The sequence below is a fragment of the Arvicanthis niloticus genome, chromosome 19 (genome assembly GCF_011762505.2).
Source record: "Arvicanthis niloticus isolate mArvNil1 chromosome 19, mArvNil1.pat.X, whole genome shotgun sequence".
Lineage (NCBI taxonomy): Eukaryota > Metazoa > Chordata > Mammalia > Rodentia > Muridae > Arvicanthis > Arvicanthis niloticus.
Window position 1 is genome coordinate 35,237,954 of NC_047676.1, and position 24,965 is coordinate 35,262,918.

Consider the following 24,965-nt stretch of genomic DNA (forward strand, 5'->3'; position numbering starts at 1 on the left):
AGACAAAAGATGAACTTTCAGTTATGTCACAGGAAGATGACAAGGAACTGTTTCCGTATTTAGTGTGAGAAAAGACAATAAAGCAGATTCCCCACAGGAAACGTATAGGATCCCAGAGTATGCAGAAACAAACAAAAAAAACCCAAACCCAACACCCCCCCCCCCAAAAAAAAAAAAAAAAAAAAAAAACTAGACTAACACTGTTTGATAGGCCACTGGCCCAGACAATAAAACAAACTGAATCTAGGCCCAAAATGATGAACATGAGATGTGCTATGTGAGAGAATAGTCTGCTGTTGTTTCCTAATCTGTAGAATCGTACAAAAGGTAAGACACGTTATTTCTGGTATAAAGAGAGTGTGTTGCTTACATTGGGTTTGGAAATGTTTGAATGAGCACACGGGTAACGAACTGAAGGCTCACATTTAAAAGAGCTATTTGCTGACTCCATGAACAAACTGTTCGCTCAGAAAAGAACACTCAAATAGCTGAGATATTTGTCTAAAACTTTATTTCAAAGTTATTCGCCTTGCAGAAGTAAGGTGTGGTTAACGCTCTGTGCCAGTATCGCCAGGCTTGCCCACTGCCGGCAATGGACTCTGAGAAAACCCACTTCTTGGCACCCAAACGTTAAATTACTCTTTTCAAAACATACAGAACTCTCAATACTTGCAAAAAAGAAAAAAAAAAAAATTACATGCACCATTTCCCCACCATTCATTAAATCTGAACTTACATTATTCATCTATAGCAGTGGATGTTAAAATGAGATCATTTTAACCAATTAAAACTGTACAAATCAAAATCCTACTAGTTAATATTGACAAGAGTATCTTACAAATGCTACATTACATATCACCTTGCAGTCTGAAACATTACACACTTGGGTGTTCAGATAACTGAAACTTCACAGAATTAAACGCAAATAAAGTTAAAAAAACTTAGTTCTGTACATTAGTTCCAGCTACCTCTATGTTACAGTCTATGAGGCTCATGTCATTTTTCAGCACCAAAAATCACCCAGAGAACTTTCTAATGAATTTTCTTATTCATCTCATATGGTAGTTTTTGTTTTAAAAGTCAAAGTTTAGGAAAAAGTGTTGTGAGTTCTAATTCTAGATCTTGAAGTGAATATTCCTTTTGGCTAATCAGGCTATGTGAAATTTTCACTATGTGAAAATGTGGGTTAGACTTTTCTTATTATTGAACAGATACAAAAACAAACAAAACACAAAAAATACACAAACCACAAAAGGAAGAAAGGTGTCCCATGAATTTAAGCTGTCAGTCTATGAACTGGATCTGTAACACTGTAACCTAATAATGCCCCGCCCCATCCTTCCTACTTTACACTTTATCCCACAGGTAAGATGCTCAGGACGGCAGGGAGCTTCCGCACACCGGCTCCAATGCTTCTATCCTAGTGCTGCGAGTGCCAGCCATAGCTCTTCCCACAGCCGTGTCCACAGCGCCCGGGTTTGCCCTGCTTGTTGTGACGGAGACCTACTCAATGCCCAGCATCCTTCTGCTCACGTGATTACGGCTAACCTTTCTCACTGATGGCTCATCCAGACCCTAGAACCATACCCTCTTTTTTTCTCTTCAGGATTTACAAATCTTCGAAAAAGATAAATGTTTGCCTTGCCATTGTCAAGCAGGGTTTTGTGTGTAACATTTAAATTCCACAATCCCCAACCTAGAAAAGTTTTTTTTTTTTCCCAAAAGCTACAGGTACTTTTTTTTATTTAAGTATAAAAGTCTTACACACATAAAAAAAAAAAAAAGGAAAAAGAAAAAAAGTTTCTACATTGGACACTAGTACCTCCGCCTTTTGCTGTCAGAAGCAGTCAGTTCATACCATGTTTGAAAACTAAACCGCATGCGTGTGAGCATCCAGAGAGGTGTAAAGTCCCGCAGAGCCCTTGTTCGTCACTGCAGCACATCACTGGCCAGACCGTAACGGGAAGCATGGCAGCAAGTTCAGCAGAGACTTTTCCAAAAACACAATCGCTTTCTGGGCTCTGTGTCAGTTACATTACATTTTAAGCAACACGTAATCTGTAAAATTGTCCCAAGACATCCATTCCTCCGACCGTTTCCACTCCCCATCCCAGCCCCAGCCTCGGAAGGCCACAGAGCTCTCAGTGCTCCCCGTTGCTGATGACAGCTGATTCAGGTTCGGCTGAGGTTGCAGGGAGCCTTGGCACTTTCTTAGCAGGGCTTGGAATATGCTAAAACAAAAAGAAAACAGACATTGGCTTTTACAATCTTTTTTTTTTTTCTTTAAGAATCATAGGACTAATTAAAGTACACAGAGAAGCTAATACAGGACAAATTCAGAGAAACTGACCCTAACGTACATTATAAATGTTTCCAACGAGAGAGCTAAGTTTCTGGGCTTGACCTTACAGTGAAATGATTGTGCAATTACTCATGCAGTGAGGAGGGCCTCCCAAAATTTGGCTTGTCATGACATCTTCCAGTCATAACTCACATACGACCTCTACGTGCTCCAGAGTGCAGACATCAGGGCTATACTAAACGGAAAACTGAGGAACTCCAAGGATAAAGTTCTTGGTTTGAACCCGACTTTCTCACTTACCTATATATAGGTATATACATGGCTACCCAAACCCCGAGTGACAAGACTGCCTGGGGCCTCACTCTGGAGTCAGTCCATTTGTAAACCTCAAAGAGGTTATTAGAAGGTTTATAAAAATTATAAAAGTATAACTAAACTAAAACATGTAACTAAAGTGCCTAGCATATAACAGGGTTCGTTCTATTGTCGCTTCTGAGAAGTCTCAGAGAAGTATGAGGGACTCAGCATCCTCCTCCTCCATAGTGTTCACCAGCCCCTAAGACATAAACGAGCCTTCTCTCTAAACCGAACTTCCTCTCATTCCGGTCCTTAATAAATCTAGTACTTAGCATGTGCCTCCTGTAACTGGAAAGAGCACAGCTGGACTCTAAGCCCAGGTCCAGAGCAAAGCGAGTCACAGAGCCCCTGCTCTGACTCAATCTGTTTCCCGGACATTTCTTTAAGTTGCTGTATCTGTTCAGGCTCCCGAACCCCAGCCATATGGCAATGAAAACTTCTGAGATCCTGCCAAAGAGGATTAACACAATGGGCTTCACTACCTCTGTAGCTGTGTTTGAATGCACAAGTCCCACTCCTTCATCCAAACTGTGGTCATTTGTGGAGGGGCGGCGGGCATAGGTTCTTCTGTGCTTTTCATCCACTCTGACTAGATACCAAGTTCCTTCAAAGAGTGAATCTATTGAAGACTGGGGAATATAGTTGGCTGAAAGAAAAGGCAGAACATTACAAGATACTCAGATATGGCCCATCTGGCAATCAAACTAAACAGAGGATTTTCACTGACATCACACCGGTACTAGACAAAGCCTTGATATCCTTGCCTTATATGCTGTTGGTTTAACATGACTGTAAGTCTCTAACAGTATTTTACCTAAGTGATGTGTGTCCTCTCTGAGCTTCATGTTTTCAGCAAAGACATCCGGCGCCACACAAGTTCTTGCGTCAAGCCTTGATTTAAGGTCACATAAACTTCTTGTTATTTTATCAAGGGCAGATCCTAAAAGAGCAAATAAATTCAACATGAAAAGACCAAGAATAGCACCTCTCAAAGAAACTTAAAATGCTGCCAAATGCAAGTAACTTATCTCTTTTAAAAACTACTGGCTATTATTTAGCTAAAATATAGATGTACCTTCTTGAGGTAGCTTCCTACCACCTCTGACTGATATTATTTAGTACCAGCTAGCCCACAAGCAAAGAAACATGTGGGATTTGAAACTATAAACAACTTTTCTATGGCCAGTCCTCAGTATAATTTTCAATGACGCCAAGTTTCCCCTCAATATTTTTGTTTCTTCTTTCTCAAGGAAAGCACAAATGTTTGATTCAGTACAGCCAAAACCACAGGGGGAAAATGCAATCTGCTATCTATTGAGGCAGCTTTGCATGGTAGAGAGTAAAAATTCTGTGGAAAGAAGTAATGAAACTGAGAATGGAATGATCTACCAGCTGACTGAGGCGCTCATCTGAGAAGGGGCTGAAGCAACCTCACTGCAACGTGCTCTTCTGATGGAGCCAGCCCTTACCTGGTGTGGCGTCTTGTGTGACTTTAAGGGAGTACAGAGTGGCAGCCAAGCCAGAACCGTAAGAGAACACTCCAATCCTCTTCCCTGCCAACTGCTGAGGTGAGTACCTGTGGAAGGAAAGAGGAACAGTTTACAGACCCAAACTGCAAAGTATCGGGAGCCACAGAAGCAGCCTACAGCAACACAGGATCTAACCTGAAGCTCTGTTTACTCTGAGACATGGTCTGCCTACACAGCCCAGGCTGGACTTGCACTTACAATCTTCCTGGCTCAACCTCCTGCATGTTGGGTTTATAGGTGGGTGCTATCACTGCCTGCTTAATTTAATGTTCTTGAACACCTAAGAGTTTTAATGCTACAGTAAGCAGTCTGACTGAGGTTTTAGTACTGGATTGCATCCTCAGCTTACATCTTGTAGGAAATGATGGCACTCGATCAACTATTAAACCACCCATAAAGCCTCGTCATCAGAGACCTGTGGTTCAATTATAAGTAAAGAATAATAAAACAAAAGCCAGAAAAGTCTACAAGATACTAACAAACACTCAGCGAAGAGCTGCATCTTTCCCTGTCCTCCAAATCAGCAGATGGCAACAGACCCGACCTGAAGACAAATCATCATTTATAGAGAAGAGGTGTCAGAGAACAAGAGATTCATACTTACTGTGCCAGAACAGAAGCAAGGGATCCATATACAGAGGATGTGTACATATTTCCATTTTGATTAGATACAAGCAAAGATGCCTTTGTTTTCTGGTTGAATAGCTCAGAACTAGCCTTCATAAATGCCTTTTCCACATCTCTGTCAAAGTACGTATCTTCTAATTTAACATCCCTGAAAGAGTACATTAGGAGACAATTATATAGTATTTAAACACCATGCTTTTATTTTATTAGCAATTGTTCTAATACTCAAATTTGTGAATATATAGGGCTTTGCTTTGCCATTTTTAAAAGTCAGGGAGCAACACTGCAATTGTATAAATGATGTTAGCCAGCTGTACAGTTCTTTGCCTAACATTGCTCTGGTCAAGTAAAGACAACTTGATTCTGATAGGCGGATACACTAACAGACTCGCTTTCGAGCCACTACACGTAGCATACGAGCCTTTCAGATCCAGTCACGTCTATCCATCTAGTTTAAAAAGTCGTGACACAGGAACAGTAGCTCATCAAACAGAAAGGACAAGAGTGAGCTCAATGTGTGCGGCACACGACGAGTCAAAACCCTGAGGACGGCTCACTCCTGCTAGGCTGACCCAGGGCAAGAGGACCACAGAGAGGAGAGTGAACGCAGCTGTGGTGCACACTGGTGTCTGTGATCACATTACTGTGATAACGGTGAGACTGCAGCTACAAACAGACATTGGAAATTTAATTTGGGTAGGTAAGCCAGCTGCTACCTCTCTAGAACTGTTTTTCATTAAATAAAGTTTTTTGGTTTTTGTTTGTTTGTTTGTTTTGAGATAGAGTTTCTCTGTGTAGCCCTGGCTGTCCTCAAATTCAGAGATCTGTCTGCCTGTCTCCCCAAGGCTGGGAGTAAAGACATGTACCACCACCACTCAGCTAGAACTGAGTATTTTTTGACTGTATTTTTAGGTCTATACATATAAATACTTATAATACAGAAATAAGCACATCATAACAGCTCTCTTACCCAAAGGCTTCCAGCCCACTGTAAATACTGTTTTTATCTCTGTTTTGATCATTAAGAAAGTCATTCAGGAACATCCGGGCTAGAGATTTCTGTACCAGTTTACAGTATGGTGAGTGAAAGATCATGAAGCCAAAATCATTCAGGGTAAAATCTTTATCCTTTCCCTCTGCAAGAGAAGACCAAGAAACAATGACATCCATAGAAGCCAGGAAACTTTACCTTGACTTTGGAATAGGCTAGGATTTTGTATCTTTATTTACTTACTAATTTTGAGAACTAAAACAAGTTTATGTGCTACAGAGAGAACAGAGGGGATGGCAACAGAAGAGCCACCTGCCCTGAGTCCTTAAACAGCAGCCCAGACTCCTGTCTAATGAAATCTCCCAATAGTTTAAAATGTGGTTTTAGATACTCAGCTATACATGACTGTACTGCTCATTTTCAAATATGAGTCAACATATTAGCAGAGCAGTTGGATCAGCACTTCTGTTTTTCTTTTTTAAAAATCATAGAAAAAAATAGTAAACTGAATTAATTTGCAGTGTGGGTAACTTCACAGCAGTTCTGTTTCTGTTCAGTATAGACACATATAAAATATACTCACTGTGGGGTTCTAACCAAAGGGCTGAAATATCACTGGCCTCTTAAAAACACACTGCTGAGCCTGATGTGGGCATGCCTGTGATTCCAGCACTGGGGAGCCTGAGGCAGGAGAATCCTGAGAGTCTAAGGCCAGTCAGTCTAGGTTATAAAGCCAGACGCTATCTCAAGAAACACTATTGTTAAATAATGACGTTTAAAATATACTGCTAAGTAAGCACAAATAGCATTGTAGTGTTACGTATTTTAAAACTCTAAAACAGAGCATTTCATACAGCAGTAGAATGTTTCCTTTTTAATGGCTACTATATTCCTTAATATTTTTTATGAATATTATTTTTAACCTTTTCATCCCTAAAACAGTTACCTCTGAAAAATGGCTGAAAACTAAAACCTCATTTAAATACTTTTCTCAAAAAATTAACAAAGTTCAAATGTTTTTGTAATATCATTGAAAAATCAACTTAAGTTTTAAGAAGTGCTCAGTGGAAATATTTTTGTCTTTACCTAAATTACACATGCCCAGAGACCATATGAGAAAATGGTATTTAGCTCTTGAAGAAGTGGTAGAAAAGATATTGAAGGTTGTTCACAAAGAAGATTCTCACTCCAGTCACCCAGCGTATTATGACACTGCCCTCCAGATGCCAGAGTCTCATATAAGAGAACTGGTTGGAGGAAAACCCACCTTTCTGCCACTGGGCACGGATCTTTTTTCGGTAGACAGAATAGCAGCGGTCCAGGGCGCTGAGGTAGCACTGTATGGAGAGTTTCCCATCTACCACAGGGTATTCAGACAGCATATCAGGCTTGTAAAAGTCGTAAGCATGCTGCATATGTGTCCCACGAAGCCCTATTAGAACCGAAACAGAAGATGATACAGCCCTGCTTCGCCACTGAGTAGCCTACCGGTGACCCCTTAGCATCTCAATACAGGAAGTGCAAGGTGAAGCCAATGTAACTTAAATAAAACCTAGCAGCATCATGGGCACTGAGACTCCCCAAGCTTCCTGACTCCAACTAGGAAATGCTGCTGGTACCCTGAAAAATAAATGAACTTACCGACAACTGAAAGCATGCTGCTACTCTTACTTCTTCAACTTTACTTCAGCCCATTTTACTTCTTTGTAAAGGGAGGACGACCCTACCTTTCAGCAAAGCGATACACAGAAGGCACTTGGCAACCAATAAACATTCAGCAAGTAGTAGCTTCTACTACTGTATTCAAATTTCTCAGTACATTGTGTGGGCTGGGGATAAAGCTCAGACATAGAATGCTTGCCTCAAGTGCACAAGGCCCGAGGATCAAGCTCGGCACCACAAAAAATAATAAATGTCTTCTCAATTACTCACCTCGGTCAAAAATTAAAGGAGCATTTGGCCCAATTAGCAGGGCCACAGCCCCAACTCCGCCTGTAGGCCTGGCATTTCCTGTGGCATATATAGCAATGTCTCCAGCAACCACCAGAGCGTACCGTCCTAAAAAAATGTAATTCAAAAGTGATTACAATCACAAAGCCACACCCGTCAACTCAAGTCCATTATATTTTCTCCAGAAGATGCTTTCTACATATTAGTAAAAGAAAAAGAAAAAAAAAAAAAAAAAGCATTCTGTCTAAATTTTGACCAGATCATTTTTTCCAATTTACATACACTGAAAGTCAGTTATCTTTTAAATGTATTTGGACTGGTGTAACTAGTACTAGCTTGCACAGAGCACAGACTAAACAGCCATTGGAGGGTTGGGATTCTATTCATTACCAGAGACCCTGATTCTACCATCAAGGAGGGCTTTATGCGTGAGCACGTATGCGTGCACATTCTGTTTGCTCGCTTGCTTTTATGATTCAGAACACAGACACTGAACATACCATCCCAAGAGCTGGATTCGATCCAGTTCACAGCATTGAAGACTGCAGCTGTGCCCCCATAGCATGCATTGGTTGTATCTATTCCTTCTATATCTGTATTCCCAGACTCCTCAAACAGCTGCATCAAATTAGACTTCACTGATTTAGATTTGTCGATGATTGTCTCTGTCCCGACTTCTAGCCGCCCAATGCAATCATAGGAAAGGTTATTTCTCTCCATCAGTTTCTGAACCACAGTCAGGCAAAGAGAGTTGATGTCTTCGCGATCCGTGCAGAAGCCCATCCTGGCCTGGCCCAGGCCGATGGTATACTTTCCAGCATCTACACCATCGTATTTTTCCAACTCAGCTTGATCAACATACTGAGAAGGAAAGTAGATTTCAAGGGCAACGATCCCCACATCTTTCGGCCAGCAAGCTTCCGCATTCAAAGGAAGTGACCCGGGCATGGTGAAGGAGCTGTACGAAGAAAATCAGAAACGTGGATTTAGATTTTAAGTTGCTGACTCATCAAGTTCAAAGCTACAAAACAGATGGTAAGAAGTCAAGTCACCTGGACGACTGCGGTTTCTCTAAGTCTAGTGCGCTGTACTGGGGGCCGTCAGCTATAAATATGTAAAGCAGCAATTCCATGAAAGGAATACACTGTTTGTTTGAATTATAACCATTAAGAAAGACTTTCCACCTTACTAGAAACTTATCTCAAGAGTCAAAACATGATTTTAAGGCTAGGATATAGTTCAGTGGCAGAGGACCTGCCTAACATGTATGACCCTAGCAACACACGCATGCACGCAACCTTGCCGTAAGATTTTCCTTAAAGAACAATGAAATAAAATGATGACTCAAAAGTGTGACTGACAGGGGCTGGAGTGATGGTTTAGTGGTTAAGAGCATTAAATGCTCTTCTAGAATATCTGTGTTTCACTCCTAGTACCCACACCAGCTGGCTCACCACCTCAGGTGGCTCCAATTCCAGGGACTCTCCACCTGCTGGCTTTCACTGGGACCCGCACTCCAGTGGTGCACAAAACCTTACATAGGACAGACAGACAGACAGACAGACATCCTAACAAACAAAATCTTTTTAAAAATAAATGACCAACCAATCAAAAAGACTTTATTTTGACACCATCAAAAAGTATTAAACATATCACCCACTGTCTAGATTTCCTTACCGAAAGGAACAAAAATCACTAATTCTTCATACCGCTGTTGTCTGCCCTGGGACTAGCCATTTAACCCAGGGGGTCGCAAGGCCTTTAAGAGCTTTATTCATCAAGAAATGAAAAATCAATCTGGATGTTTCCAGCAGGGTGTGTGTGGAGGGGCTTGTTAGTACAGGAAGTGGTTACAAGCCTCCTGGCTTGGCTCTGGCATCAAAGGGGAAAAGCTGTTCTTCAAACCCCATGAAACTGAACCACAACCCAGTTCCCAGGTTAGGCACGCAAGAACCGGGCGATACTGCTCAAGAGAAGGACTTTAAGCCCTCCATCCCTCTACCACACAGGCTGCAGCTACCCAGTCAAACTGCTTTGCTGTCTTCCACACCATTTGTCACCCTACTGCTAAGAGTGAAAAGTCAAACCCATATGACCTGTCCTCTGCCGCTCTAAGACCTCTGGTCAATAGTGAAACAGAATAAAACTACAGGCTATTGCTACAGTGAGTTAATTATTGAGATTCTGGGGGAATATCTAAAACAGAAATGCATGGTCCTTAGAACATGAAATATTTTTATAGCACAAAAGTCACTAAGGATATATTAAATCATAAAAATAAGCACCTCACAGCTAAGTCAAAAGACTGCGTTTTTTGATAGGCTCTTACTCTCTAACCTAATTTAGTCTGAAATTCAAAGTCATGAAGATGGGTTAGGATTTCTGGTTTGAGCATAGGCTCCAGCATTGGCAGTCTTTCAAGAAGACATCAGAGAGCTGGTTCAAGTCTGCATGCGGGCATTCTGTCTGGGCCATGTAAGGCAATGACAAGAAGGTAGCCATTTCCAATCTACAAAAGAGCCTTAAAGAAGGGACCATGTACCTTGAGCTGTACTCTAGAACTTAAAAAAAAAAAAAAAAAAAATCTGTTGTTTGTTGTTTAGTCCTTCCAGACTATACAGACTACGGCATTATTTTCATATGGTACTAACTTGTTATGGTGTCCAAGGTGATTAAAAGACCCGGGTGACCTCAACTAAGTCCAAATGCTTTGTAATTCTGAATATCTTTTAGACTTCTGGATACCCCATTTTGCCAAGCATTCAATGTAATAAATAATTTGTCAATTATACCCTTTAAGCCTTAAATTACTGACTCTGGTTCAGTGCTCAATACATTAAAAAAAAACAAAACAAAACCTGCCATCACCAACGCTTAGACCCAGAAGCACACATTACAATACAAGGGGTTCGTTCTAGTGATAGCATAGTAAGAGAGTAAAGAAGTGTCTGCCTCCCTCCCTGCTAAATCTTCAGCTCCTTCACTGTGTCTCAAATCAAAAGGACCAAGTGCTACCTACAGAAGCTCTTTATCAATTCTGTGACTACCTAAAGTTGGTATCCACTTCACTGAGGGCGAAATGAAGACATAAAGGAACTTCATTACTAGGCACAGATTCTAAATTACGTCCCTGGCATAACCCAGAGCACAAAGGTCGAAAACTAGCATTAGGGCACGCCTTCAATCTTAGCATTTAGCAGGCAGAGACAGGTGGATCTCTTGAGTTTGAGGCCAGCCTGGCCTACAGAGTAAGTTCCAGAATGGCTAGGGCTGCTATACAAAAAAAAACTCTAAATTAATTAATTAATCAATTAGTTCATTAAATGACAAAAGACCAACATACAACTGAATTCAATCTCCAGAACTTCAAAGAAAAAGTAACCAGAGAAGGAAGCTAGCCCACACACTTATGGATCGCGTGAAGGTAACCGGTCCTTCACAAACATGTAGGTTCACTCAAACAGCCCACAAGACACCAAGTTTATGACTCTGACTATGTGTGTATGCGGTCTAATTTGGTCAATATTATTCATTCTCAGAGAATTTCCAGTAGATAAGATGTTTTCAATATGTTCCTGGTAAACAGATATCCAATTTGAAATACAGCAGATGTTAACTTATGGGGGGGTGGGGGGGAGGGATGAGAAAACAAAGCAAAAATAAACCAACCAAGCAACCAAACGACACCCAGCCAAGCAGGATGAAGAGTATGACACAGGAGAGAAGAAAATGAAGCCGTCAGTTGGTGGTATTTAGAAGAACAGAAAGTTGATATAACTTTCCACCTAACACGTTACTGTTGGATCTCCTATTAACCATGTACTCTTATATCCTCCCAAATGCTACAACAGAACAGATATGAACTGGTGGCAGGAGGGGCTAACCAAATAACCAAAACCTAGACAAAAGCCAAAGCACTTAGATTATAGTGTCTTTTGCTGTGCTAGATACTGGTTGCTTCCAGAGACCCAGGCGATGTTATGTGACCTTGTCCCCCAAGTTATTCTTGATTGGTAAATAAAGATGCTGACAGCCAATAGCTGGGCAGAAGAGACAAAGGCAGGGTTTAGGGTTCTGGGCTTGGGGTCAGAGGAGCATCATGAGGGGGAAGAGAAGATAGAGGAGCTGACATGGGGTAAAACTTTTAAAATAATGGCCATGTTGGTTGGCTAACTGGAGCTAAAAGCAGCCCATACAAAACATGACAAATTATATAATGCAATTATTGGCTGGAAAAGAGATATAATAACATGGAGGATAGATATCTGCCCAGCTCTTGTGCAGATTAAGGCTTGTTATAAATTAAAGGTTGTATGTGTCTTTTATCCAGAAACTAAATGGTCAAGGGGGCCGGGGAGGGGGGGGGTCAGAAACCTTGGATTGAGATGTTGGCTCCTTATCTAGTCAGAGAATGAGATATTCTGTTTAATTATCTATTAAAAAAAAAACCATACTTTTCTAAATAGAATTTTAAAATCTAAAAGTTACAAACACATAGCTTAAATTGTTGGTAATATGGTGGATTATCTTTCACAGTATTGAACTTGCAATTGTTTAAAAAAAAGAGAGTAGTAAAATGAAAATTCTGTATTTGCAATAAAAATACAAAGGTTTCTCCTTTCGGTCTCAACTTTATTAAAGGTGCATGCACAGTGCAGTTTTCCCACAAGTGGTTCATCTGGGTCCCAGAGGTGAGTACTGTATATTCTGAGGCACTGGTGTACTTTCGCCCACAAAGCTCTGGTGAACTCCACAAGTCTTCCAGCCAGCCAGCACCCTCAGGTTGTCCTCCTCCACTCTCTAAAGAGATCACACCCCCCACTACGAGTCCTAACAAAGTCAGGGAGGAAATCTTGTTATTACTTTCCCCAATGGGCTATTGTGACAGTCCCCAAGCAGAGTTCTGCACTCCACTGACACTTTTTAGCTACTGCAAATTCTCAAACTTTTCCTTTGCTTTTTGGAGTCAGCATCTGTTTCTCATGAGAAATGGTACTAAGATCCTGCATATAATTAGGATGCTGATCTACACACTGCAGCTCCTGCATGCTCTCATGTATCCATGGACTCACCCAGAGACAGAGAAGTGTCTTTTGAAACTGTAATTTACACAGCATTATTGATGCAGAGTGTGATGTCAAATGACTAAAATCTCAGCCTTAGGGAGGCTGAGGCAGAAGAACTGAGTCACAATTACCAAATAAGATCCTCCATCAAACCAGCAAACAGCAAATAAGGAAATAAGTAAGTAAGTAAATAAATACACAAGCCAGCTAGCCCGCCCTATTGGCTGCTATGCCTGTGACTATTTCAGATTAAGCTATATGGTTACATTTTATTACCTATATTTTTCATGTTACAAGTAAACACTAACTTTTAAACATAAAATTAGAAAGTCTCCAGACACGTTTATAGCATTAACTAATTTTTTTTAAAAGTTAACATATAGTTTTAAGAAAATATGGCTCTAAGCATGGTGAGACATGCCGTAAATCGCAGCATTTGGCAGGGAGAAGCAGGTGCACCCTTCCAGCCAGGGTGACAGGGTGAAGAAAGGAGGAGGGGGAGGGAACAGAAAAGCCCATGTGGTACATACTAACTGTTATTAGCTAGGATCAAAGCCACACCCCTTAGAGGAAACACCTTCCTTAAGAAGCATGACGGGTGCCATACCTGTGTGAAGGACAGAGAACTGTAGTCTCCAGGTCTGTCACTGTTTCCTCCTTCAGGCACTAGGAGTTTCAAATGAGAACTTCTTTTAAAGTCATAAGGCACTACACAAATCAATGACTTCAAAGAGTTAAAACAGGGACTTCCTTATTTATATTATTAAAAAAAACAACAACAACAACAACAACAACAACAAAAAAAAAACAATTCAACCAGTATGACACTTAAAGTATGGACCGCTTGCCCTTGATCAATCCTTATGGTGGCAGGTTAGCCTCTGCGGAGGAGCATCACATCACCATTCAGACTTCGAATGGATCTGGGAGAGGGACAGTCTTTTCTATAAACATGGGTCACCCAGAATCAGGATGAAGAAACACAAGTAAGTTTCTAGAATCAAGGGACCCATGGTTTCCAGAGTTAACTCTACACTAAGGAGTTTTAGCAGTAATTTGTGTCTCTTAGAATCTCAACTTCCTCACCTGTAAAATAAAGGAAATATCCTTCCTTCTCTTCCCAGTTTACTCTAAAGGTCTGCTGAGAAGACAAAACATGTAGAAACTGCTTTAAGAGATGACACCACTATTGCCCCATGGAGGGCAAATACTCTAAACCTCTGAGCGACATCTATAGTCCTGGAATAAGTAAACGCTAATTTTTTAAGAAAAGAGATTACTACATGGGGGGCGGGGGGCTCTGATTACAGCATTACACATACACTTTCAGGAAATAGCTTACTGTTTATTCTTTGTCTCGAAATTATGCTGTATTAATTAAGCATTTCTAATTATTAATTAATTAATAATTTCTCTGTAAATTAAGCAGGCCAAGTCAAGATCATTTCTTAGTAGAGTAGAAAATACCATTCCTTCCCCAAGTTGAGATAAAGTAACTTACTAAGGTCTTGAAGCCATGACTGTAATTTCTACCAAAGGCATTTCCTCTGAAATGTTACTATACGCCTTTTCTCCTTGTTTATTTTTGCAGTGCTGGGATCAAATCTAGGGCCTCCCTTAAGCTAGTCAAACACTGGCCACACCCTCAGTCCTTTCTATTTTGATCAAACTAGGGAGAAAATGTAGGTGGGGGGAGGAAAAAGACACACAAAGACAGAGAACCCGAGCACACTAGTGCAAGAAGGAACGAGAGAGGGCTGCAGGGTTAACTACAGGCAATACACCATATCCATATGATCTGAAAGAGAGAAAAGAGGCAGTGAATGGCACTTTGGAGGAAAACCTATCAGAGAGGTTTAAGCTTTTGGTCCGATTCTACAGTTGCTGGGAAGGTGTAGCTCTCCATCTTTAATATGAGAAGCGTGAAACCTAAGCACAGCAAAGTCCAATGCTGAGGGTAGAAAACTCACCTGAACTCACGTGACATGTCAGTCAAAATGCATGCAACACTATAAATATTCTATCTTCAGATTTCATGTGTAAGGTGTACGTGAAACATAAATTTCACCTTTAGACTTGGATCGTGACTACAAAATCAATCAATCTATCTATCTATCTACCTACCTACCTACCTACCTACCTATCAATCATCTGCAAATGTTTTAAAACATGAAACACTTATTCCAGACCCAAGCAATTCTGATAAAGTCTAAAGAAAGACTGTGACGTCTTTTCAGAGCAAGTGTTAAAAGGAATGGTCTTGGATCAGGAGGTAAAGAACTGTAAGCAGCCACACACACACCACAACAAAGGTTTGGAGACCCTCGAATCCCAATACAAGCATCCTGAATTTGGTCAAGGCTAATGAAGACTGTCTAGAGTTGACACTACTTTCTTTGCCAAAATTGACTCGACGGGATTTCTCCTTTTAGCTCGCTTCCCAGCCTTGGTTCAAACACGTAGGAAGATAATGTATCACGCCCTGGTACTTGATAAGTGTAAGCAGTTACTTGCTGAACTGCTTGGTTGAACTACTTCCATTGTTACTTGAGAAAAACCAGGATATTCATCTTTCTTTAGGAGCACATAAACAAAAATTGTTAGAAAGTGTCTCTCTCTCTCTCTCTCTCTCTCTCTCTCTCTCTCTCTCTCTCTCTCTCTCTCTCTCTCTTTTTGGTTTTTTGAGACAGGGTTTCTCTGTGTAGCCCTGGCTGTCCTGGAGCTCACTCTGTAGACCAGACTGGCCTCGAACTCAGAAATCCGCCTGCCTCTGCCTCCCAAGTGCTGGGATTAAAGGCATGCGCCACCACCGCCCGGCGTACAGCTCTCTTCTAAGTCATCTTTTCTACAAAACTTTCCTAGATAAATCAGTTTTCTAATCAAGGACGTGTATTCTTATATAAACATGTCATTCACACTAAGGTCAGCACAGCCTGCACCATTGAAATACTAGTTATGAGGAGTCTTTCCATCTGCATTGGACAGAATATTTTGATTCTTTTTGTTTGTTTGTTTCTTGAGACAGGGTCCCCGTGTAGCTCTGGCTGCCCTGGAATTTACTATGTAGACTAGGCTGGCCTTGAATTTGCAAAAATCCAAGGATCTTGGATCTGCCTCACTGAGTACTGAGATTAAAGTGTGCACCACGTCCAGATTACCTGATTCTTCTGAACTATCCTTTTGAGCAGTTGTAGAGACATAAGAGTAAAGAACACTTAAAGATTGGGCAAATTTGGAATTAGAACAATTGCAGGGCTTCTTTTTAGACTCAAATACCTATTATCAGTGAGTTTTGCTATCACATTTGAGATAAGCTAAGTGTAAGGGGCCAAACAATGTCTTGGAGTTTTAAAGAGTTGGTTTCCTACCACTACTGTTCAAAGCAAAGGGTAGGTTTGAATCATGCCCAGATCCTAATCTGAACATTGTAAGGAGCCCAAATGGAACCAGAACATCTGCCAGTCTTCCCTGCACTCTCACAGGAACCCACACGTAACCATAAACCCTACAAAGGATGAACTTTAAAAGGTTGACAGACATTAAGGGAACATCAACAAGTGGTAAGCATTAGGACAAACAGATTAAGACTCTGGTGCTATTACGTGGCCATTCACTAGGTAACATGTTTCTCAACCTTTTAAACCTAAGAGTGACACAGCTGGCTGCCATAGGACTCTCTCAGACCTGCCATCAAGTGCTGAGGCTATGTTTTATTCTAAATGAAACAATCATCACTTCTGACCTCTCTGCTTACTTGAATGTATAAATAGATTCTGATACAGAGTTTATTATCTCCTTCAATCACAAATTCAGTTCTTCTGGGTAATGAAAAGCCCAGCCAGGTACTAAATCATTCTAGAAGACTGAGAAAACCCATGTTTCACCCCTGCCTTGGGATTTTTCCATTTCTTTAAAAACAACATATCTAAAATCTCACTTTAAAAAAAAAAAAAACCCTCAGAAATAAGTCCATCAGCTAAATAATATGAATAAGCAATCCGGAGGGATGTTTATGAAGAACAGACATTAAAAGCAAGACCCAGATGACTTCAAACATAATCTTTATACCCTCTTTTCCCCAGTGTCAGACAAACTGGAGAACATTACATTAAAGGGAAATTTTGCTAATTTAGGAGACAAACATCCGCAAAAAGACAGCCTCTCCTCCTTTTCATGAGACAGGCTATCCTTACACTCCATCTCCATGCAAAAATAACTGAAACTTAAAAGTCTGATCAAAGAACATGCACTGTTTAAAAGACTCAACCTGCAAAGAATCACTTGTAGATATCCACCGAGGACTTTCAGTCTGTCTCCAGTCTGATGGAATCTGTACAATAAAAATTTAAACCACAGCATGGAAGGAAAAAAAAATCTGTAACTATGAGTAGTCTGATTTGCTGTTTAGCATGCCCTTGCTTCTCGTGATTCAACCCTAAAACACAGCAAATGTTAGCGGCCCCTAACACTCCTGGTGTTTCGCCTCATCACCAGCAGGAGGGAGGGGTTGCAGCAGAGGAGGGTAGAGAAAGCAGCCAGAGATGGCCCGAGGCCAAGGCCACAGGGGCAAGCTTGGCAAGAAGGACAGCCTCCTGCCACCTACTCTCCAATTCCCTCCTCCAGAATGTTGTAAAGCAATGCTTTCTCTACCACTAGTCAAAGAAGGTCATGTTTCCAAAGATTTCCATACACCTAGCTTTGAAACTTCCATGACTTGGAACCCAAAGTCTGTGCGCCGGTAGAGCCATCACATCTTTATAACACTTAAAGTTGCTTGTTATTAACAGTAGTAGACCGTGAATATATTAGCAGGAAGGGAGGGGGGAAGAGAGGAAAAAGGGGGGGGTAAGGGGGGAGGTGCTGAGCTCACTAATCTTAAGATTTTAAGCAAGCCACGTACCAAAGATGTCCAGAGCATCAATCCTTGGCTAGGTCTAAATCACAATTGTGATTTCTTGCACCTGAATTGGGGAAAAGTAACACTGCCCACTTCCTCTCATCAATGCTGTAAGTGGAGGCAGGACACACCCCCTGACAACCTACAACCCTCCCTCTGAGCCTGAGCTTCTTCCCCATCCCTTTGGGGTCCACCATTAACCCGAGGATCGCTCTGACAGCCCAGCTCCCTTCTCATCCCCTGCTGACGCCCCCACTTCGGTGGTCACAGGCACCTCTAAGGCGACTCCGACTTCTGACTATGTCATCAGAACACCGGGCCCTCAACGCCCTTTGCCTTCTCTCCGCGTCCCGCCTGCCCACAGTGGAGTCTGGGTCCTCTCCTCCGCCTCTCAGCGGCCCGGGGTCCTCAACCCCAAGCTACCACACAAGCCTGCTCCCAGCGCCCCATCCTCCGGACCGGCTCACGCCTTAGCCCTGACCAGAGCGCAGTGCCTTCCGGCCTAGTCAAGGACACTGCCTCCTCCCCGCACACGCTGCCCCCGGCCTCGGCCGCCCCGCGCCGGACACTCACCCAAAGGCGATCGGACCCTAGGAGTAGAACGGAGGGAGTAAAGCAAAGAGGACAGTAGACTGCCTCCCGCCCTCAGCAGCTTTATAGCCACCGGCCCACCCGACTCCGGCAGTGCCGGGAGGGGACAGAGGGCGGGACAGCGGCTACCTCAGCCAATCACGAGACTCAGAGTCGCCCCGGAGCGCCCGCCCCTCGATCCGCTTTCTGCCAATGGGAGGAAAATGAGAGGCGGTGACTCGCTAGGGTTTCCCTTCGCCGCTGGAAGGGCGGGGTAAGGGGTGGGAACAAAGTCGGAGGACCTGGGAAGTGGGGTGAGACGGTGACGTAGAGTGGCCCGAGAACAAGGCTGCCAATGACGGGACGGCGAGAGACGGCGAGAGCCAACGGGAGCGGAGTGAGAGGTTCTCCGACCAATTGAAGGTCAGTGAGAGGACGCAGGGACCAATGGCGACTCCGCGTCCCACTACTGGGGAGAGATGGTCAAGTGTGGGAGGTGAGTTGGTCCCTGCTTGGGAGGCTGTCAGGTTGCCTAGCAACCACAGCTAGGCTTCACCTGTAAAATATTTGAAACACTTGATTTGAATTCAATCTTGACTCTTTCTAAGTTTCCAGAGCAGCAAAGTGCGTCTGCATCATAAGTTATAACATAATACTTCACCCAGAATTTCCAAATTTGTAAGTATTCTAAGTGTCCAATTTAAAACAACCTTGGCTTTTATAGAAACTGCGACTGAGACAATAAGTAAACCTAAGATACGATGTTTTAGGGTTTAGGAGTCAATGAGAATGTTGCAGGTCTTGTCTGAGAAGGGAAGTCGATACAAATCAGTATTTTGTTTAGTTTGTTGTTACTTTGGTTTTGGGTGGTTGTTTTTTTTTTTTTTTTTTTTTTGGCTAGGCACTTCGTCCAAACAGAGAAACTGTACTACTTAGCTTTGGTGACATTGAATGAGGGAGGTTCAGAACTGTATTAGTAATTCTTCTTATCTAAATTCCATTACCCATCTAAGAACTGTCGATAAGGGCTATTGGTAATTCGGTGTTTCATACCACTACTGCTATGTGAAGTTTATTGTACACTACTGATGCTAACTTGCTAAGCAAAACAGGCCTTGCCACCAAAGAGAATAAGAGGTGTTCTTTGTGTTTGTTTTATGTAAGCTAAATATGAGTAACCATGGCTGGAAACATGGTTATGTGTTTGCTAGAAAGACATGCTCCACTACAGAAGAAACCATATGAACTGTTACAGCTTTGGGGCAAAAACAGGGAACAAAATACACGATGGTTATGGCAAGTATGTAGTTACAGCATTCAGGAGAAAAGTCTGCTGAGGCTTCATATGTATGGGATGACATTTTTCATTTGGGTTGGCGAAAAGTAGTTACCTGCTTTGTTAATACATACCGAAGCTGTTACCTGATAGTCAAAAGGAGGGCAGGTCAGAGATACAGAGGAGTGTGGTGAGGGTCTATAAGGGGGACTAAGTTATCTTAAGGTTGTTTGGCCTTGGGTCATCAGCATTCCAAGTCCTCATAAACACAAAGTCTAGGCAGCTGGACTACAAGACCTTCACCCGTAGGTCTTTTCAAACATTGGTTCACATGACCCAGTAACACAGTGTCAACAGTAAAGTATCAAGATATGTTGACTATGGAACCCCTGTGAAGAGATGACCTAAGTTACTTAGAGAGCAGGGGCCATTCAATGCAGTGCTATTCCTCTGTCAGATTGCTCTTGATACCCATCTGATCCTAGAATATAACAGCTTCAAACTACTAGATGGTAAAGAGAAAGGCATTGCTTGGCTGTGGTAAACAGCATTTTGAGTGGGGCCGGGGAGCTAAATTTCCTGGCTTATTGGAATGTTTTGAAAGGCAGGAAGGAGAAACACAAGAAAGCAGAGCTTTGATCTTGAAAAGGGATTGCAGATAATTCTAAGTGTATAGTGAGAAATGATTAGCCAGATCGTCATGAGGGCGAATATCTTACAGAAGCTAAAATTCCCACCAGGCACACAGTGCCTTTTTGATCTAAGTAATTTTCAGTTTAGCAAAGTTGAGCAATAGACAACCAAATAGATTAGTAATTAACATCTTTTTTTTGTTTTGTTTTGTTTTGTTTTTTTTGTTTTTTCGAGACAGGGTTTCTCTGTGTAGTCCTGGCTGTCCTGGAACTCACTCTGTAGACCAGGCTGGCCTCGAACTCAGAAATCCACCTGCCTCTGCCTCCCAAGTGCTGGGATTAAAGGCATGCCACCACCACCCGGCTAGTAATTAACATCTTAATTGAACTAAAAAAAAGACTCTAAGATTTTATAAAATATTACAGTAGACTAAAAAATTACCAACTATTATCATACAAATGATGGCAAGATATACATATATTATCCAAAAGACTTTTTCTTTTTCTTTTTTTTTTTTTTTTTTTTTTTTTGGTTTCTTCCAGAAATATTTTAATAAAAGTTGGCCTTTTCTAAGAAATACCTACTGCATGTTCATCAGTAAATGGGAACTGGAACAAAATAGAAAATTTACCATATTGCTATGATTTGGAGGGAAAAAAATGCAGACACTGGAGCAAACACATTAGCCAAGTCTGATATTCAACCAGATCTTTTTTATGGACTCCATCAGGGACACAGATAGACAGCAGAACAGAATGTGGCACAAACAGACCCACTGAGGTCAGAGCCTTGCAGAAGCACCTTTCTCAAAAGCATTCCAGGTCTGAGGCATGATTTTCAGATAATGCTGAACAACCGTAACATGACATGTATACGTACACATGAACAATGAGAGTTCTGCAGTCCCCCGTGTACTCTGAATCTGAAAACAAATGTAGACTATGACTTTTCTTCATAGCCAGAACCAGAATCAAGATAAAGTGAAGGCAAAGTTATGCTTGGTTTTGTTTTGGGAGATTGTTTTCTTGTGAGGTGGGGGGGGGGGGAGGATTTTGTCATTTTTTTCTTTTCTTTCTTTTTCTTTTTTGTTTTTACAAATATAAATAAAACATAAAAAATTCTAACTAAAAAAAAAAAAAAAAAAAGCGGATACTTCAACAGAAGTCCTTCACTGTGTTCTACACATTTACAGGCTATGTCACAGTTTAAAGTCCAAGGATAAAAAATGGAAGTTCAGAACTGTTTGGTAATCAGCTGTCAAAAAAAACAAAGTTCTGAAAACACCTTTTATTCAGTTAAGACTTGACATTTTCTGAGCCACAGTTTTTGACAAAGCATAAAGGCCAATACCCTGATTATAACTTCTTAGCATATATGTTCTATTAAAATGTTCTAAAACTCAGTGGTAAACATTGTTGGCTAAGTACTTTAGATGGCATTTGTCAAACTATAATCTGTTGTAGTGTCCTATTCTGAAAGGAAAATGAAACTTACTAAGGATCCAGGAGATAGAATAATAAAGTTGAGTATTATTAATTCAGCCTTGGAGTTTACCCTTCGTTCTGTGGCAGAAACTGCATCATAAGACCTATGCTGTTAATAGGGCAAGCATTAATTACACGAGATATGCTGCAAAAGTCATTCCAGATGCTAACCTGATCTTGAAAACTTGATAAACACACACACATGCATACACACACACACACACACACAGAGCAAGAGTAGGATGTGATGGTTAAATATCTCAATCACTTAAAATTGTTTATATATTGTAATGATAACATTTTGGTCACCTTGGGTTAAATAAATACATTATTGATTTTTTTTTTTTAGTGTGGTTACCACAAACTATAAAATATGCCTGTAGTTTCTATTTGTGACTTTCACATGTTCTAAACACAGGAAAAAGAATGAGAAAATACAGACTCTGTCCCCAAAGAGTATGTAATCAGGGGTAGAAGTTAGGGAAAGAGAAAACAAGGCAAAGGTCTGGGTTTCGTTCTACAACACAAAGGCAAAAGGTAAACAATGACTTTTTGCATAAGAAATCTGAGCTTTCTGGTTTCTACCTTAGGTTAATGTGTAGGAAAGAGTGAAGTCGGAACCCTCAGGTTCACCAATGAAAGGTATTTCTGTCTTGTCTGCTTTAAGAGTGTAGTCAGTTAAATGTTTAATATTGTGTTTGGGCTGGGGCTTCTCCTCCTCCTCCTCCTCCTCCTCCTCCTCCTCCTCCTCCTCCTCCTCCTCCTCCTCCTCCTCTTCTTCCTCCTCTTCTTCCTCCTCCTCCTTCTTCCCTCTACTTGGTAAAATGGCACCTATGGAGCTTTCTGTTGATATTTCATCAGTAGAGGGATTCAAGTCTCAGTTATGGGTTTGTGTTTTATAGATTCACTCTACCTATGGTTTGCTGCCCTCAGCAAATCTATCCTCAGCAGTCCCACAATGGCACTCAACCACACTTTCTCTCAGTTGATTTATTTTGTTTTGGTTTTGCAACAAAACTCCTCAATCTGGCCAACTAGAATTTCAGCTCAGGGTTTCCTAAAGAGCTTCTAGGGTCAATCCTTCTACATTACCCAACCTGACGGAGCTGTAGGCCTTCTTACTGCCTGATGGCCCAATAGTTTTTCAGGCTTATTGCTAAGCTCCAAAGTAGGCACAAGGTTCCTAGGGAGATAATCTTCCTTCCACAGGCCCTTGGAGAATTCTTAATGGGAAGTGAGCTGAAAACTTAATGCCCTGTGCATGCCCACCAACATCTTTGTCTTGTCTCTAACACTACTTCTCTCTAGAGTGTTACAACTTGTCTTTCCTCCTTCCTTATGCTGTCCACGGAAGTGTGCATGAAAGGTATTTTTCAAATCGTGCAATTATCAATGACCGTATAGCTCAACTGCTGCACAAAGAAGCATGCACAAAAGACAGTAGAAGTTCAAAGGAAGAATATTTAACCCAGCTGGGTAAATCTTGTTTCCGGAACAGTTGGTACTCATTATTTATCACATTCATAAATCTTTACAGAGGTCTGTTGTGTGTCAAGTTCAGTTTTGTGTGGGGAAACAAGAAAGATGCAGTTTCTGACTTTATCCAGGTTAGTGACGGAAGACAGAACATTACTCAAGAAACAGAGTAAGTGTGCTGAGCTGTTTGTCTTTCAGTGATACTCGGAGGAAGATAATTCACAGCACTAACACAAAAGATGACTGTAAAGTGAGGACATACAGGAGATGGTTAGGAAAGATCTCCGAAGTGGTGACATTTAAGGTGAGTCGTGAGGGAGGAGAAATTGCCAGACTCTAGAAAGCCCTAGGGACAGAGAGATGGCAGGAGAGGACTCAGCACAGGCTGAGGCCCTGAACTCTGTGTGTGTGTGTGTGTGTGTGTGTGTGTGTGTGTGTGTGTGTGTACAGCATCAAACTGAGGCCCGTGTGTAAACTGCGTTTTGAAAAACTAACAAATTTCACACACAGTTGCTAGGGTAGAGGATAGGACAGAGAGGGTGGTCATTTCAGAGAAAGGGATTCATAAATGGCAGAATGTAGGAACTGACATTTAAACCAAGGTAAAGTGGATCAAAGTTGCAATGAATAACAATGAATGCTTTGTTGTATTGGGTTTGTTGTTGTATTGGCAGGGTTGATAGGACCAGGTACAGTTTTCCCCTGTATATTGTTGAGAAGAAAAGGAGTTCAGTGGTGGGTCCTCCCTATACTATATTCTTGACAGTGCTCTGTGTTGTTAGCACTAGTGTTTGCTAGTGCCTGCTATTTCCCAGAGATTATTAACAAGTGCCTTACATAACTTGGTTCTCCCATTTAACCCCAGTGACACCCAAACTCATGTCCCTTACACCTTTTTTAAAAACAAAATTATAATTGTGGAGTGTAAGTGGGAATAGTAGCTTAGAGAATAAGGGATGGTGGGTAGTTTCTCGTGACAGGCCTCCGAGGACAGTATTCCTTATCCTGGAGAATCTTCTCATGTAGAAGGATAGAGCTTGTGTCCTGGGCTTGGAAGTCTTCATTTGCCATATGTCCATCTTAGAGGGACATGCCATATTAGCCAAGGTAATGATTTATAAAATCAGAATGCCAGTTTACTGTTTAGAGTACAAAAAGAGACTCAACCACCAAAGCCTACTTGACTCACTTTCTAGGCTCACCTACAAAGAAAGCCAAGTAATTATCAAAATATTGGCTAGACATCAGATTGAAAAGGGAGTTAGAGATCATTTAAGCTTTTTTGTTGAGATAACAAAATACATTCATTTTTCAACACTATCATCTTCTCAATGGAATAGAACTATTCCAGAGCCATAAGGCTACCAAATTAACCAATACACTTTAAGGCTAGTTTTACAGTGAGTTAGGAGAACATTTGAAGTTCACTGCTAATTACCTTTCTTCTATGGACCATATTTAACTGGCCACGGTCAGCATCTATAGCTATGATATCCTTAAAAGATAATCAGTTCATGACCAGCCATCAGTATACACATCTAACCTCATTCTTGATATCAGTTCTCACTATCAGTCATGTTAAAGTCTAATCTTAATGCCTGGGTGACTTCCTTCTGGCACTACTCTAGTAGGTGTCAACTTAGTCTTTATGATAATCAAGTTCAAGTCCTTCAGAGGCACCTCACTGTAGATTTTATGTTCTAAAAACCATACACTACTCTCACTTCCTGTGTCATTTTTTTTTCCTTATTGCCATGAGAAAATTCCTTAAGTTGTTTTCTACAACTTAAGGAAGAAAGGGTTTGTG

At 41.4% G+C, this 24,965-nt stretch overlaps 1 protein-coding gene and 1 long non-coding RNA gene across 13 annotated transcripts in view; one reads left to right on the plus strand and one right to left on the minus strand.

Moving 5' to 3' along the window:
• Positions 1 to 489: 489 nt before the first annotated feature.
• On the minus strand, positions 490 to 18,435 carry Hmgcs1 (3-hydroxy-3-methylglutaryl-CoA synthase 1). Of its 7 annotated transcripts, XM_076916184.1 has the most exons (13): positions 18,293 to 18,408; positions 17,090 to 17,152; positions 13,909 to 13,960; positions 13,430 to 13,488; positions 8,257 to 8,714; positions 7,739 to 7,864; positions 7,074 to 7,238; positions 5,786 to 5,951; positions 4,793 to 4,963; positions 4,129 to 4,235; positions 3,474 to 3,599; positions 3,142 to 3,305; positions 490 to 2,231 (listed from the first exon to the last, which is right to left on the minus strand). In XM_076916184.1, exons 5-13 carry the CDS (start codon positions 8,702 to 8,704, stop codon positions 2,142 to 2,144), a joined length of 1,563 nt encoding a protein of 520 aa, XP_076772299.1. In that variant the 5' UTR covers positions 8,705 to 8,714; positions 13,430 to 13,488; positions 13,909 to 13,960; positions 17,090 to 17,152; positions 18,293 to 18,408; the 3' UTR covers positions 490 to 2,141. The 7 variants fall into 7 exon arrangements, with proteins under 7 accessions (XP_076772299.1, XP_034379290.1, XP_034379289.1 ...); XM_034523399.1 differs by lacking the exon at positions 13,909 to 13,960; XM_034523398.2 differs by lacking the exon at positions 17,090 to 17,152 and having other exon boundaries at positions 13,909 to 13,963; positions 18,293 to 18,407.
• Positions 18,436 to 18,584: 149 nt separating this feature from the next.
• The window catches only part of LOC143435073 (uncharacterized), a 34,348-nt gene continuing 27,967 nt past the window's right edge, over positions 18,585 to 24,965 (plus strand). For 4 of the 6 annotated variants that reach the window (XR_013105044.1, XR_013105046.1, XR_013105042.1 and 1 more), the window contains exon 1: positions 18,794 to 18,967. This is a non-coding gene — a long non-coding RNA (uncharacterized LOC143435073). The other 2 variants (XR_013105041.1, XR_013105043.1) reach the window with 1 other exon arrangement.

Coding starts and splice junctions, on each gene's coding strand:
- Hmgcs1 (XM_076916183.1), bottom strand. Junction 8,715..13,429: donor GTTCTCTGTCCTTCACACAG/GTATGGCACCCG, acceptor TTCTTCGTACAG/CTCCTTCACCATGCCCGGGT. Junction 3,306..3,473: donor AGAGGACACACATCACTTAG/GTAAAATACTGT, acceptor CTTTTCTTTCAG/CCAACTATATTCCCCAGTCT.